The following is a 16598-nucleotide window of genomic DNA, read 5'->3' on the forward strand; positions in this document are numbered from 1 at the left end:
AGTCCACATATGATTGGACAGAGGGAAGTACATGCCTCTGTTCTTGTTGTTGATTGGTTGACGCTAACGTCACTCCGGTGCTACGCTGTTGCGTTGCCAGAACGTCTGATGAGCCCGACGGTGTCAGGAAGCAGCGCTGCTTATTTCATATTTTGTAGCGATAAAGACGGAGAGAGCAACGGATTTTTTTAGGCTGGGGGCACAAATGAAGACAGTGAAATATTTTTAAATTATTTCACGTCAGGTTGTTGTCACGGTCAGAGGACTTTGGTTATGATTTGGCGTTGATATTGGCGATGTTTACTGTGCGGGCTGGTAGGTTCCTCTGAGGGGTAGCCAATAACTGGAGCCTCTAGCCTTCAACTGCCTAAATATTAGGCAAATAACACATTTCATTTCTTCTACTGGGTCGTGGGCTGGCGCCACGCCAATTTTTGACTCTGGAGCAGGACACGGAGGTAGGTGAAAACATTTCTTGCTACATACAGTTTATTTTTTCATGCTGTCTGAATTGTGTTTATTGCTGTAATAGAAGCTGACACACAGACGCACGTTAGCTAGCTGACACAACAGGGCAGCAAAGCGAGCGAGCATTTCTGTAAAATAACCTCAGTTTATTTAAACTTGTAAGTATGTCAGCTGTGAATATTGTCTGCTGGTATCAGCCCTGCAGCAGTGGCGGGCAAAGAAGTACAGGCAGCTGAGGTTTGTTCAGGGTATCGTCAGTTTAGGTGAGTTGTGAAACATTAGCCGAACATTGTGTGAACAGAACTAGTTTGATGCCACATTCAGGGGTCGTCTACATGAGGAGAGGTTTGGATTAAAAGCACCACCTGCTGCTTTACGCAATAGAAAATGAACCAAAGATGCACATTTGACATTACATCTTTGTTTTGTACATCTTGTGGCACTGATTTTTCACTTTTTGTCATTTCTTTCTAGTTTTGAGCCATCATGTCAAAAATATGATAAATTTAAGTTATTGAAAGGCCTCAGTGACTTTATTTAGAATCAGCTTTATTGGCCAAGTGTGTGTACACATGCAAGGCTCCGATTTAGCTTAAAACAAACAGAGAGCTCAGGCCAATATATGTTATTTTAGTGTTTAGGATTTCAATTTGTGCATGTGTGTGTTTGGATAACGTGTACAAGCGCACATGTGTGTTGCACCCCATTCCTCTCCCAGGCGTCATGACTGAGTCCTTTCATTCAGGACGGAAAGGGTTTCCTGTGCAGTCACTTACAGTACTTAAAGGGTGGAGTGAGTCTGTGTGGGACTCACAGACTGAAGGATTTCACACCAATTGGAGAAGTCAACCTTTTAGGGATTAAAAAGAAAGAAAAATAAAAGTTGCTCTCTGCAACTTCTGTAGTAAGTAAAGTAAAACTTAAATCATTTAGAGTCCTAACTATCAGCTCATTACCTGCCGGGTCAGATTGTGAATTCAGTGTTTCAACAGGAGTAATATTTTACAGTAAGTTAGCTGTTGTTGGTTGCTGACTACTGCCTACTCATGCAGATAAACGCCACATAATAATCCACAGATGTCAGCACTTTTCTTTAGGGAGATACGTTCTTATCTGTGGTTAAAACATCTTTGAGAACTGGTGATTTTTCAGAGTAACAGGGACATTTTTTTCTTGAAAAACATACTGCTGTTGTCTTATTCAAATCCAGTTTTTCAATATGTGAAAAAATGTCATCTCCATTTCTGGGGTGTATATCTCAGTATATGAAAGCCTGGCACATAAACCAAAACAACCCGCCTGGCTAAGTGCCGTTAACCCTTCCTTTCAAGTGTAAGAAGGACATGATTGTATTTTACATGGTTATAATGTGTATTTTGTGCAATACATTTTTAGTAAAGCATCATGTGAGTTTTACAACAGTCTGTTGGTACCAAATGGTTCATTGAGGTCATTTCTGAGCTAGTTTTCTAAACAGTGAAGCTGCTTTTATAATGATTTCCTTATAAGAGCCTGAGTGTTGCAGCCTTGTTTAGCTATTGGGTGGATCTGGTTAACTTCATGCCAAACTCAATCCCTTAAGGCACAGTTTAAGGCCTGGCTGTCTCAGCTGTGATGCAACTGTTTGAATGATGCTTCATTTTCCACCTTGGTGAGAAAACAAGCACAAAACTCATTGAGGACAAAGCTACAGCTGTTCCTGTGAGGCCTTTTTTACGGAAGATGTTCTGAGATGATGTCAGCAGGAAAAGAACATGTTGGCGGAAGTTTTTTTGTATGTGGCTAATTTGGTTATTCAAATTAGATTGCTGCTGCTTTGACATGAGTTTTTTTCTTTTGTTTTATTTGTTTTTCAAAGCTGGCTAAAGATTTAAATGTAACTCATTCAGAATGATCAAGAATTCACAACTCAATCCTCAAACTACTTTAAAGAAACTGAGTTAATGACAATTAACAGAATTGTTTTAGCCTAATAACAGCACGTTAGCCTGATTTAGTTCAGCCACATTCGAGGAACACGACCCTGTTATTGTGTATGCTGTCTTATCAGTAACACTGGTGCCTTTCCTTCTCTGACTGTAGTGATGTTAAAGTGTCTGTTACAAAGAGGCCTGCATCATCAGCTTCATAATGACATCGCCTTACAAACATATTTTCTAAGCTACACAGCACATTTCTCTTTAAATACCCTTAATAAGGGAAACATGGCTGTACTGCATTAAGAATATCCATCCATCCATTTTCTGTACACCGCTTAATCCTCACTAGGGTCGCGGGGGGGCTGGAGTCTATCCCAGCCGACTTAGGGCGAAGGCAGGGGACACCCTGGACAGGTCGCCAGTATTAAGAATATTTAATCTTTATATTTGTGAAGGTGTCATTAAAATATAAATTTATGGTTAGAATGGTAGTGCACCATACTGCTCTTTATGACCTGCGTTTTCATTCACTCCCTAAAGACAACCTATATTGACATTTTACTAAAATTTATTTGGGAAAAGTGTGCAACATGCTGTGTGTGTCTGTAATATCATTAATTTTTTTTTTAGTCCAGCCCCAGTATGAAGCACCACACAGAGTAGTCGAGGTAGTCAGTGACCGAAGAAGAAGCTGAAGTGACAGAGAAAATGTCCTACAACTACATTTGTACAGCGGTGCGCTACGCCACATTCTGCACTTGCTGGGTGACCTAAATTAGCAGTTTTTAATCAAAAAGGACATCAGTACCTGGTTAAGCTGTGCGTCTGTTCTAGCTTAGTGTGATGTCTATGTTTTCATGTACAGTACATTGAGGGTCTTGGCCTTAGTTAGTAACAGCACATGTGGTCTACATGAGAGCACCACAACTGCAACGGTCTGCTTGTGCTGCTTTGTGTTTGTTCAGTGTTATTGGTGAGCTGAGCTTCCTACCTGTGTTGTAAGCAGGGAAATCAGCACACACCTCAGTAACTCAATACCCCATGGCTCGCCAGTGTCCCTGTTTTCCTCCAAACTAAGCATTGTGCAGCAATTATTCAGAGATTTTTTTTCCCCTCAGAAGTCAGGAGTCAGGAAGTGTCTTGTTGTTATGGGATTGTTGGGGCCAAAACGGGAAAAGGCCGGTGACTAGACGAAACACAGCTCCTATCTCTGGACTGCAGCGCTGTTTTATCTCTTTGTCAGCCAATCAAGCCTATTCATACCTTTTTGATGGCGTGCTGCTAAAATGTTTTGGTGATAAACATCCACCCTCATTCTTTGTCCGTCTCTTACGTGAATCGTTCACAATCTGATTTTGTCAATATTGGATTAATTCAAGAGAAATAAAACGAAACATCTCCTTTTAGTGCTTTTACGTCATCGTTCTTGTTTGTTTTTCTATTTCGACAGCCTACTACTGCTTGTGGCCTCCACCTCACTCGTATGTGTGTGTTTCTTCCGCTCTCTGTGGTTTTTTATTCCTCCCACTCGAGGGCTACACACCGGTTTCAAGATGTCAATATGTGGCCTTGTAGAGAAAGTACTTCTCAAATGTGCGATCACAGAACTGCTGTTCATTTTCAAGCTGTTTCATCTGGATTAAAGCGCAGCTCTGATGTGATGCAGTGTCCTTGCAAACAAATGATGGGCTTGTTCATTCTCCACCATCCAATGACACTGGAGCTGACAAGTACATTTCCAGGATGCGTCTGTCCTTCTCGTTGTTTGCTTTTTGTTTTAGACTCGGCAGTCTGATCCAAGACTGTAAAAATGTGAAGGAATGCATGCTGAGGAAGGTCTGTGAAGATGTCACCGATAAGTTCCTGGAATGAAACCTTGCAGATCATGAGCCATCCAGCACATGATTCACAGTCCCTGTTCTGAGGCTACAAGAATATTTTTGAAGCAGGGATCTGGCAGCTCCTGTTAGTCTGTGGTGAAGGTATCTGTTCCAGTGCTGCACTCACTGACATGGAGACTTTCACCGTGTTTGGGCTCCTTAGAATCAAATCACAACTGTCAGAATCAAAGTAGAACGTTTGCATCATTACTGAGTAACTCGCTGCCCTGGAGGCACAAAGAGAAGTCTTCGACAATGTTTAAACATGAAAGTCTGATGTCTCAGTCCGGCCTTAGTGTGTTGTGTGTCGGGTTGAAGCCAGTGTCGGTGACTGCTGCCTCTTCTTTTCCCCCTAGAGCTATGCTGATTAAGTGCCTTGGCTGTTACCGCCCCCAATATTAGCTAATTACCAATATATTATACTGACATTTATGACATCCAACAAGGCACAAGAATTGTTTAGCGGAAATGTCTGAGGTGATTTTATAAGTGTGTCCATTGTATAGTTTGTACATTGATTTGTCAATTTGTCCTGCTCAGTTTATATCCAGGTCACAGCAGGTCTGTAGTGACCAAATTACATTTACTGGAGTAGACGGTGTCGGCACCGAACCTTTTTCAAAACACTGATCAAAATTGGTCATTTTGAACTCTTTTGCCGCCACATTGGACACCCTGATTTAAACTGAGATCCACAACTAGACTGTTGCTTCATCTGATAACGGACTCACTCTAGATATTGTTGAGGACAGACATGCAGGTGGTGCCAGGATAACTTCTTGCATCCGGCTGATAGCTGCCAATTAGTAAACCGTCTCTGTACCACTGCTCTGGTGGGACACCTGCACCGAGGTCCAAGATAGTATTTGGCTTTAAATTAGGCATGTTTGTGTGCTCAAAAGCAGGCATGTACCAATATAGAACTGTATACTTTTTACTGTAGGTGTATGCATGTGATGCGGTGCTATAATGCAGTGTTGATGTAATAGGCACGCAGGTAGGCAGACGGGCAGGTAGTTTGTGCTCAACGAGGACATTCTTTTCCACAGTGGCTGCACACATAACACAAACAAGCACTACATACAGAATTGGACAAAAGGTTTTCCAGGGACACTTAATTTCAGGGGTCACACAACCGAGACAAATCCACGCATTGACACAACACATCACAGGCTGTTGTTTTTGATTATTTTCTTTTGTTGTAGCTCAAACAGGTTACCTATTTAAAGCTTGTATGGCTGCATGAATAAAGCTTTGGTTAAAAAGCCTTCCTGTACCTGAGAAGGACAGGATGCACAGTGCAAGTAGAGCTGCTGTTCTGTTTGATATTCACGCTGTGTTGTGTGTGATGACTCCCAATGATAAAATAATCGGTCATGTTACCCTCACATGCTTACAGTCATATCAGATGTCCAGTTCACAGGCAATGTGTGATGTGTCGTCGTAGCTCAGGTGTAAATACAGGTGTGTTCATGCTGCCATCTTTACCTGAGGGGACAGTTTGTTGTTGAAACATTGTCGTGTTCACGTAGAATTCAGAAAGATTTATGAACAGGATATAAAGTTCACAGGTGTTTTTTTTTCATGTTTCAAAGTTTTTTTTATGATGCAGCACTGACAAAGAATTTCTGGAAGCGTCTGTGCCTCCTGATGTTATTGTAAACCTCCCAGCCGCCCAGTAAAACCCGACTTAGAGAGCTTAGAGAACAAATATTTGTTGAAACAATGTGTTAGGGAGGTAGCACATATCTGTCTTTATCTTTTACAGGCCAACTGTAGAGTTTATCAGTAGCACAGACCGCCGTGTGTAGACAGCTACCACACTGGGTGAAACAGTGGTTTTGCAGGTGAATGGACTAATGGGAACAATCTGATCTTTCGTTGTTCTGTTACAGGATAGTATGGCCATGACGGGAGGGACTGCAGCTGCCCTTCCCATGAGCAACCACACCCGAGAGAGGGTGACCGTGGCCAAGCTGACACTGGAAAACTTCTACAGCACTCTGCTCACGCAGCACGAGGAGCGCGAGATGAGGTAAAACTGCCTGAGTAGTAATGAAATGCATTTTTCCCCCCTAATCTGCACTAAAGTACACGTTGATATCAAAGCGCTGATCCTTTCTCCACGCAAACGTACAGAAACAGACACGGCTCATTGCATCCTTTAGCTTTATGAGTATAAAAATCTTTCATTTTTTAACAACAGCTCCAACACACAAAGTGTTTATTGTTTTACTTTTTGGCCATTGTACATTTAATAGTCAGCTCATGCAGTAGAAGCTGTTCCTGACCTTTACCTCAGTTACACTCTGCATATAAATGTAGCACTTGTTTAAAGCATCAAATGACACTCTGTGCAGGCTTGGAAAAGGTAACAGTACAGAGCTAGTTCATCCCAGGTGTGAGCACAACAAAGGCCATCTCATAAGCTACCACTTGTCTTCTCATGTTACCTGAGAACTGATCTCCAGTCCAGGTAACATGGCTTAGAGCCTCCTGTAAAAGACAGCTGATCCAGTGTTTACATCCAGCTGTCAAGATCTGACGTGTTCCAGGTCATATTGTCTCTCTTTTGTTGTTTCTGCCTCAACATTTCCCAATTTAAAAACAACAAACAACCACTAACAGTTGAATTTTTGTGATGTTTCTGCAGCCTTTTAAAGACCACATTTTATTTGTTTTCCATTTCTAGGCAGAAGAAGCTGGAGAAGGCCATGGAAGAAGAGGGTTTACCAGATGAGGAGGTACAGTGTGCTTTGTCTTCTCACTTGTAGATATTACAATCCATCCATCCATTATCTATACACCGCTTAATCCTCACTGGGATCATGTGGGGCTGGAGTCTATCTCAGCTGACTCAGGGCGAAGGCAGGAGACACCCTGGACAGGTCACCAGTCTATCACAGGGCTACACTTAGAGACAGACAACCAAGCACACTCACATTCACACCTACGGACAATTTAGAATCACCGATTAACCTCAACATGGTTCTGGACTGTGGGAGGAAGCTGGAGAACCTGGAGAGAACCCACACTGCACGGGGAGAACATGCAAACTCCACACAGGAAGATCCCTGGTGTGCTCACCGGGACGCAAACCAGAGACCTTCTTGCTGCGAGGCAACAGTGCTAACCACTGATCCACCTTGCAGCCCAGATATTAAACTGTTGCAGTAAAAGTTCTTTTTTTAGTCGTCTTTGTCTTTTTTGTAAGGTAACGCGGTGTCACTTTGTGTTTTGCAGAAAGTAATGCGGCGCTCTCAGCATGCCCGTAAGGAGACTGAGTTTCTGCGACTGAAGAGGACGCGACTGGGCTTGGACGACTTTGAGTCTCTTAAGGTCATCGGACGAGGCGCTTTTGGAGAGGTACGTTAAAAGAAGCTTTTGTGAACTTTTATTCAAAATTGACGGCTAGAAGTCGAATCAAGGCCGTCAGAAGTATGTGTGGCTTCACTTGTGCTTTTTTTTTTACCATGACTCTGAAGACTTCTACCACAGTGCTGCCGCAGTGTGAATTTCATTTCCTGTATATTATACTTTCAAATCTGTATATTTATACGCTGCCTTCAAGTGAAGGAATCACAATTAGGTTACAGTCAAAAACCTACTTGTGATTTTGACTGTGATTTCGTCTCATTCAGGTGCGTTTGGTACAGAAGAAAGACACGGGACACATTTATGCCATGAAGATATTGAGGAAAGCAGACATGCTGGAGAAAGAACAGGTAATGTTTTGTTAGCGTCACAGTTTTCAAGGATGTTGAGACATTTTAATCTGTTAAAACTGCCGCTGCTGCGATCATCACCTCATACTGTAAATGTCTTCTCTACCCTCTTCCTGCAGGTTGCTCATATCCGGGCGGAGAGGGATATTCTGGTGGAGGCGGACGGTGCCTGGGTGGTCAAGATGTTCTACAGCTTCCAGGACAAGAGGAACCTCTACCTCATCATGGAGTTCCTACCTGGAGGTTTGTACTGATACCTTCAGACTGATAATAGCTCTCTGAGTGAGGATGACAAATGGCGTTTATATTTTTCTGCTGTTAACATGTCGGCTTTTCGATGTGGACTGCTTTTCAAAACTCTGTGTTTTCCTGATGTCCTGTGATGAATTTCAAACGTCAGATGTGCTGAGAGGGATTTTTATTTGGAGAAAAAAAAAAATACTGTGGGTGGCTTTTTCTAAAAGTTCTGACCTTGTTGCCAGGCGACATGATGACGCTGCTGATGAAGAAGGACACTCTGTCTGAAGAGGCCACGCAGTTCTACATAGCAGAGACGGTTCTGGCCATCGACTCCATCCACCAGCTGGGCTTCATCCACAGAGACATCAAACCAGACAACCTGCTGCTGGACTCCAGAGTGAGAACACGTGCACACATTTTTTTGCTGTGACCTTCAACATGAAAGGAAAAAGACATGCAGAGAGAAATTTCCTAACTTTACTTACTTATTAAATGTGTATTTGCTCATAGGGACACGTGAAACTGTCAGATTTTGGCCTTTGTACGGGACTCAAGAAGGCTCATCGGACTGAGTTTTACAGGAACCTGACGCACAACCCGCCAAGTGATTTCTGTAAGTCGCACGTTTAATGTCTACAAGAAAATCCAAGCAGTAAGGTGCTAAATGTGCACAATTATAAGTACCAACTTCCACCATTAGCTTGATCTGAAAACTTTGAGATGCGAATCAAGAGGTTTGGAGTCACTTTTAAGGTCATATTTTTCTACTCTTGTTCCTTTTCCATGTCTTTCAGCCTTTCAAAATATGAACTCCAAGAGGAAAGCAGAGACCTGGAAGAAGAACCGGAGGCAGTTGGTATGACTTTAGGATTTTACTGAATTTTCCAGAAACACATAAAGCCTCTGAGTCTTGGTCGACGTACTTTTGACATGAGTGGAACACATTTCAGATTTTATGGTTGAAGTATAGGATTTATATATATATTCCTACCTATAGTCCTCACCTCCCATAATTCTGTGTGACCTTCAGGCTTACTCCACTGTGGGAACGCCAGACTACATCGCTCCTGAGGTTTTCATGCAGACGGGGTACAACAAGCTGTGTGACTGGTGGTCTCTGGGTGTGATCATGTATGAAATGCTCATCGGTAAGCATGCACTTGTCTGAATATAAGACTGTAATATACATATATATGTACACTAATATTTTGAAATGATTTGACTGATGAAATTGACACAAGCAAACAAGTTAGACATTTATAGATAGTCAGAAGCAGCATTGTGGTTGGGCACAGCAGTTTTTTGGTCATATGATTTACTATATTTTAATGTTTTATCACATTAATGCTGAAAAGTTTGTGTAAAAAAACCAAACATCTGTTGTCAATGAAAAAACTGCAAGTAGGCTCGAGGGAGCTGTTGGGTTGGCACATGTGTAGTGACCAAACAGCTGTAAGGATATGATTATGAAAGTGAAATTAAACTATCCAGCTGCCACAGTTATCCTCCAGACAGTATTTCCAACTTCTGAAGATGACACCGTACCACGATGTTTAAAAATCTGCTTTCTGCTTGTTTCCAGGTTACCCACCTTTCTGCTCGGAGACGCCGCAGGAGACGTACAGGAAGGTTATGAACTGGAAGGAAACGCTCGTCTTCCCACCTGAAGTCCCCATATCAGAGAGGGCCAAAGACTTGATATTAAAGTAATGCTTATTTGCATGTTGAAGTGAAACAGTTAGTAAATTAGTCTCTTATTCTTTAGACTGATTTTAACAACATTCTGATTCCAGCTCATCAGAAGTGAAGATTTGAGGCTTTTTTTTCTGTTAGTTTCACTGTGAACTGATTGTTAAAAGCCTAGAAAGTGCTTTTCTGGTAAACTGTGATGAATGTTTTCCAGCATTTTCTGTCATTTCATAAGTGGTTCATCAATAAATGATTTAGGATGATGATTAAATTTTGTTGCAGGCGTGTGTGACTATAAACTAATAAGTGTGCAGTATATGCTGGAACGCTGTCACGCTAATTGGAACAGTATAATCACTTCTAATCACTTCTCAGTTCTTCCGAGAACTCTTTTCCAGTCTCACACAAATGCCAAACATGTTGCAGTTATTTCCCTCAGTCACAGTTATCTCTGTGTAAAGGTTCATCTGCCAGTTTTATGATCTATTCACTGTTTATGTGTTTCAGGTATTGCACAGACGCTGAGAACAGGGTCGGAGCTGTGAGCGTGGAGGAGATCAAGAGTCATCAGTTCTTTGAGTCGGTGGACTGGGAGCACATCAGGTAGAAAAACAAGAAAAGTGACTCCACTTTGAGGGCAACACAATCCCTCAGACGCCCGTGTTAATTATGTAACATCATCTCTGTCTCGGTTCCTCCGCAGGGAGCGGCCAGCCGCCATCTCTATTGAAATCAAGAGTATCGACGACACCTCAAACTTCGACGACTTCCCTGAATCGGACATCCTTCAGCCAGGTTTGTCCTATGAAATACTCGCTAGCTGCACTGCAGGAACACCCCTGATTAGGAACATTAGCCCTGAGTCAGATTCAGACAGCATGACAAACCACAGATGAGTCATGCAGATTGTCAACAAAAGAGCTGTTATTGAGCTGCAAACAAATTAAATGTGATATTTTTTATTTATGTAAGCTGTAGCTGCTCTCAATACGATAATGACTGTAAACATGTGCAGGGGTTGGATGCTCTGTGGTGCCCCCGTGTGGTATTTAGAATTTTAAAAACCCTACTTTTGTTTTTTTTGTGTTTGTGAACAGCCAACGCGACGGAGCCAGACTTCAAATCGAAGGACTGGGTGTTCCTCAACTACACGTACAAACGCTTCGAGGGTCTGACCCAGCGAGGCACCATCCCCACATACATGAAGGCAGGGAAGGCCTGACACGCTCACACGGGGAGGCAGTGTCACGGAGAAACACACAGACGTTTACGGACACAGGGTCGGGCCCTGGAGCCCCGCTGGTGCTGAAGGCTGCGCTGTCAGCCTCTCAGTCTAAATTTAACCCTCATCACAAGTTATTTAGGTCTGCTCAGCCGCCGCAAGAACGCCAAGAGCTCGGAAATTAAGGAGCGTTACCGCATTACCTCGGTTGTTTATATCGTATACACGTGCCGTCTTTAGCCATAGCTCTCAGGCCAGCTCACTAACTAGGACACTAAATCAGCATATCTGCATGTTCAGCGGCATATTGCTTCTGGAGATGATTTTTTTACTGCCTAACGATGACGGTGGGAATGAGGCTTGAATACAAATCACTGCTTCGACATCTTCACGTCTATAGTTTCTACACTGGTGGCTAATTTAGCTCTGATGGATCTCTGGTATTGAAGACAAGCTCTATACACTGTAGTCACACTCTGGGCAAGAACAGGAACGCCTCAGCCGCAGTAGCCCATATTCTTAAAGGAAAGTCCCAGCATGACTTTGAGTGTGTTTGTTCACTTTTTGCTGTGTATTCACAACTGCAGACATTTGTGTTTAAATTGTGAAAAAAAAAAATCTTGATTGGAAGCAGCTTGTTTTGGTTAATCTGATGTAACCTCAGCATCAGCCGTCTGCTTTGTCAAGAGCAACAACTAGTAGAGATGCAGCTGGTGCAGGTTCTTATTAGGAAAATGCAAGTTAGGGAAGGAGCCATGGATCCTCAAAAAAAAGCTCAATTGGCATCAAAACTGTACAAATGTTTAGGGTTACGGCATTTTATGTACCACACGGTTAAAGGCAAGTCTTACTGTATTTGATAAAGCGAGCAGCGCGGCCCAACGGTTGGCTGATCCACCACCTTGATCCACATAGATTGCTGATTTGGAATTTGCTGTCATTGTGACGTTTATGGAAAAGTACCCAGGATGCTCATTTAGACATGAAGCCGACACACTCAGATGCTGTCAGAGTAACAGAAGGTTTTTGTCTTCGCGTCAAGTCACCATGAAACATGGCCATTTGCAGCCGAAGTGAAACAATAACTGCAGCTCCTGATGACTTGTCAACTGTTTTTTTTCCTAGTAGATGCCAAAGTTTTGCTTGTTTCTTCTGCTTCAAGGTTTCCTAGCAGTTAGCAAACAAATAATTTTGTTTCCAGCTCTTTGTACGGTTTATTACAGTCATGCAGAACGTCGCCGAAACCTCCAGGTTGTGACGACACAATGCCGCCTTGTTGATTTGCTCCAAAGCAGTTATTTGACACAACTCTCATTTTCTCTTATTTTAATTTAATTGTTCACAACATTTCAAAAGTTGGTGTCAAATTTGACAATTATATGGAAACACGGCTACTGTGAGAATGTTAGCATGCTGTTAGCACTTAGCTTCACTGCAAAGCCTCACAGAACCTCTCTCTAAAAAAAACAACATTCTCACAACTGACTGACTCAGAATTTATAATCCTGATTATTTTTCCTTTTACTCAGCCGTGGATGAGGCTGAAGTGAAAATACTTTGGCTGCCTGGCGCTGCTTTCATGTGACTTGTCTCAAAGCTTTAGCAAACGGTGACGGCATCACAGGGATAGAAAATATACAACAAACGAGCAAACACTCAAATCATGCTGGAGTCCTCCTTTAATCCTCATGCTAGTGATACACTGCACGTCTTTGTGGAGGCTCAGTGGGGTAACATTGCCTCGGCGCTGTTGCTGTTCTCACAGAGGAACAACTTGTTGCCAGGAAACGTGTAAATGCAGTTTACCCTGTGCTTGACATCCGTTACTGCGGAGTGTTGCCCATTCACATTGCCAAACTGCTGAGTGCGCCCCTTCCCTTTAGAGTCACTTGTTTTGTTCAGATCAGTGCTACAGTAATTGATATTTCCCCCTCATTTTAATTCTAATCAGTCCAAGGCCCTATCACTTCCTTCTTAGATGGACAAAACATGCAAAGTGCCTTTTTAAAAATCGCTTATAAATATTTAACCAGATATTTAGCTGATATTTTAGCAGAGATTAGTCAGAAGGCATTCATTAAAATTAGATTAAAAACACAAAAGTTGTTTGACTGAGGGAAGTAGCAACAGGGAAAACTGTGAGAAAAATGGAAAGGGAGAAAGTAAAAAGGTTTATTGGTAAACTTAAATAAATACAAAGCTCTGATGTGTCGGTTATATTTAATGTCTGCAGAGTGATAAAGCAAATGTGAAGTCATAAAGGTGATAAAAGAGCAGAGAGACACAAAGGCAGTAAAGGACAGCAGGTGTTTGCAGGTTAGATATTGAAACAGGAGGCTCGTAAAAAGGAAATACGTCAGTGAAAACACAATGAACAATCTGTTTTTGACAAGATGAGCGTAAAGTAGATACGAAAAACGACATAAAAGTAGATTAACATGGTCGATCTCTTAGAGGTGTGTTTCATTTTTGTCCTTCATTATTTGTTCATTTTCAATCCATCAGATGTATTTAATGTCTTTTTTTTTTTCCTCCGAAGAAGGAGAACCTTCATCTGATCTGAGGCCTGTTTTTCTCAACAAAACAAACCATTTAGCCAACATCAGAGTTGTGAATAGGCACAGTGCTAAAAAAAAAAAAAAAGAGTTACCAAAGAACTCTGGTCATCACACGTCGTGATCTGTACACAAATTTAGATGTAGCTGTCGCTTACTGCACTTAACTTCAAACTACCTTACAAGAAAACACCTTTCCAACAGAGCTAACGTTGGTTATGGAATAATTTGCCATTTCTATTTCTACACTTGTGAGAAAATGAGAGTGCATGGACAGATGTTAGGATGTCTGTGAAGTGTGGAGCTATAAATGTACATACAGGGACAGGAAACTACTGTACCACAGTTCAGCTGTAGCCATCACAGGAATCCCATATTCAACCGTTTGTGGTGCTATTTCTGAGGGTTTTATCGAGGAAGTGAGTGGTCTAGCAGTTTGATCATTTAGACTGAGTCGTTATAAACACCCGTGTGAGTGTCTCCTTTTATATTTGATCTGCTCCATTCATTCATTCACATCGTCCTGCTGAAAATGTGTTGGCCAAGAATACACACATCAAGACTGACAAAACGTACAAACTGTGTTCGACTGATGAGCGACGTTGAAGGCTGAAATGTGTATATTTTTGTATTATTTATTCTTTTCGTGTTGTCCGTGTTGATAAATTGGAGTTCTGCTAACGTTTATTATGTTTAAATTGGACGATTTTCATGTTGTTTCTTTGACCTTAAATTTAAAGGGGCACTCCAGCTTTTATGTAACGTGAGGAAGCTTAAGAAAACTGATGCAGCAGATGCGGGGACAGCCTGACTGTTAGTCCTGATGGGTGATGTTCTAACACCAGTTAATCACGTCTCATAGTGCGACTTTACAGTGGATTCTTCCCCCTGGTATACGCTCACGTCTTCTGAGCTCCACACCTGGTTGTAAAATTTTCTGTTCACAATTTGTCATCACTTTGGCATCATCTGGGTTCTTTTTTTCGGACTTTGTTCACTCCAGAGCAACATTAGACATTGTACAGCTGTTTTCACCAGAGCCTGACAAAATACCGGCTGATGCTGGCCTACCCCTGATAGACTAGTATCGATGTACATGTTGTCCAATATGCATCGATTTACAAAAAAGAAGAAGAAAAGATGCCTGAGGTAGTTTGGAAACAGTGTCATTACTTTTCTCTGACTCCATTGTTCACAACACACTGTCTGCAGCACATGTAGCAGAGAATGCAGTTGAGCAGATGGTGGTGCGGAGTCGAGCTGTGTCTAAACTAGATTATGAAACCCTCTGCTTCAAAGCTGATAAACAACGAGCCCATAATGTTCTCTAACAGTTCAGAGTGTATACACAGAAGAAAATCATCTCATGTAAGAATATTGGAATTTTTTTACTCCCTAAAAACTGGTATTGGTCAGACTCTGGTTTTCACAGCTGAGTAGTGCCTCCTGTGACGAGTAAACCGAACTAGATGTGTAAAATTGGTGGAGTGCCCCTTTAATCAGAGACAGAAAACGCCTCGGAACCAACCGATCCGCATCATACCAGACAGACAACCCCATTGGTTAATACATATTTTAGGTCACATGTATGGGTCTAATCCAAGTCCAGATGTAATCGAAGCTAAGACCAGCTTGCAGGAAGGCCCCACTGGAGGACAGTAGCAGGACAGATGCATGATGGGGGATTTTTCCTGGTGGCTACCACTGCGGATTCCCGGCTGTGTCTAATCACTGGAACACACACAGACACAGCCTGGAAGAAGCTCAACTGCTGTATTCAGAGCATCCTCAGTTCAGATGGCTCATGGAAAACTCGTGTGTGTGTTTGTGTGTGTGACTGAGTGTGTAACGGCAAAAATGACATTTTCATGAAGTAGATATCCAGCGCTTTTCTGTTGTGAGGTGATGTGTCACCACGTTCAATGTCAAACTCACGTTCTGTTTTGTAATAGACAAATGACCACGCTTTTTGTTTGTTCTTCATCAGGAGTAGATGGTAACGGAGGGTAAATACTGTGTTCGGGATCCTTACAATTCTCTCTCTATATATATATTTAAGATGACTTGAAACCCGTAACTGTGTCACTTTATCTAAAGGGAGTTAAATTCTTGCAGTTTTCCACGAGAGTTCAGGAGAGGTTTCACTTTGATCACGTGTTACGACGCCAGACAATTCATTTGTGAAGGACCAAACCAGCTCACTGACTCAGCGTTGTTCGGCAGATCACTGTCACATAATGTTTCACCGTGACTGAAATATTATGCATTAACTAAGAGAGCAGGGAAAAGTGTGTATATATTATTATTTAAAAAAACAAAAAAACACAACTGACAAAAATAAAAGATGAAAGCAGAATCTAGCTTTAGACACCTTCATAGTAATTTGGCTAATCCGAGTTAATCCCCCCTCGTTCAAGCAAGAACTCCGTCTCCTCGTGAAGGTTCTCAAACCGCCCTCCACAGGCCAGGACGATGTTGTGAGGTGTTTTGTGTAATGATGTGTACATATTGTTGTAGACACTCGAAGGCAACTGTCTGTGGAGTGAAGGACGAAATGCTCATTAATATATTCATTCACGTTGGTGAGTTTTTATGTTGATAAAAATGCTTCAAATAATAAAATAAACACTTCAAGTCTTTGACGGTTTCTTCTGTGTTTGGGGGCAAAGAGCAAGGTGGCTCTGAGATATCTGAACTTTTTTTTCCTCATAATTTATCTAAAAAACTCACGACTGGAGATTTCAGTAAGCAACCACCAAGAAGTAACATGTTTGTAGGACAGTTACCCCATAAATCAAGCAGCGTATGCGTCAGAGCAATTGATTTCTGACTTACACACTCCTTTGTGTCTTTAATAATTCAGTATTATTTCATCTTCATGTTTTTTGTTCTGTGTGACG

General features: G+C 41.9%; 1 protein-coding gene across 1 annotated transcript; it reads left to right on the plus strand.

Annotated features, from left to right (window-relative positions):
- Positions 1-115: 115 nt before the first annotated feature.
- Positions 116-16338, plus strand: LOC103358954 (serine/threonine-protein kinase 38-like). Its single transcript, XM_008284117.1, has 14 exons — positions 116-458; positions 6163-6302; positions 6960-7011; positions 7511-7633; positions 7909-7992; positions 8112-8235; positions 8475-8629; positions 8743-8845; positions 9027-9088; positions 9263-9380; positions 9815-9938; positions 10429-10524; positions 10625-10716; positions 11019-16338. The coding sequence occupies exons 2-14, from the start codon at positions 6169-6171 to the stop codon at positions 11141-11143; spliced, it is 1392 nt and encodes a 463-aa protein (XP_008282339.1). The 5' UTR covers positions 116-458; positions 6163-6168; the 3' UTR covers positions 11144-16338.
- The last annotated feature ends 260 nt before the right edge of the window (positions 16339-16598 follow it).

The sequence above is a fragment of the Stegastes partitus genome, unplaced genomic scaffold (genome assembly GCF_000690725.1).
Source record: "Stegastes partitus isolate 25-593 unplaced genomic scaffold, Stegastes_partitus-1.0.2 Scaffold346, whole genome shotgun sequence".
NCBI classification, from domain to species: Eukaryota; Metazoa; Chordata; class Actinopteri; family Pomacentridae; genus Stegastes; species Stegastes partitus.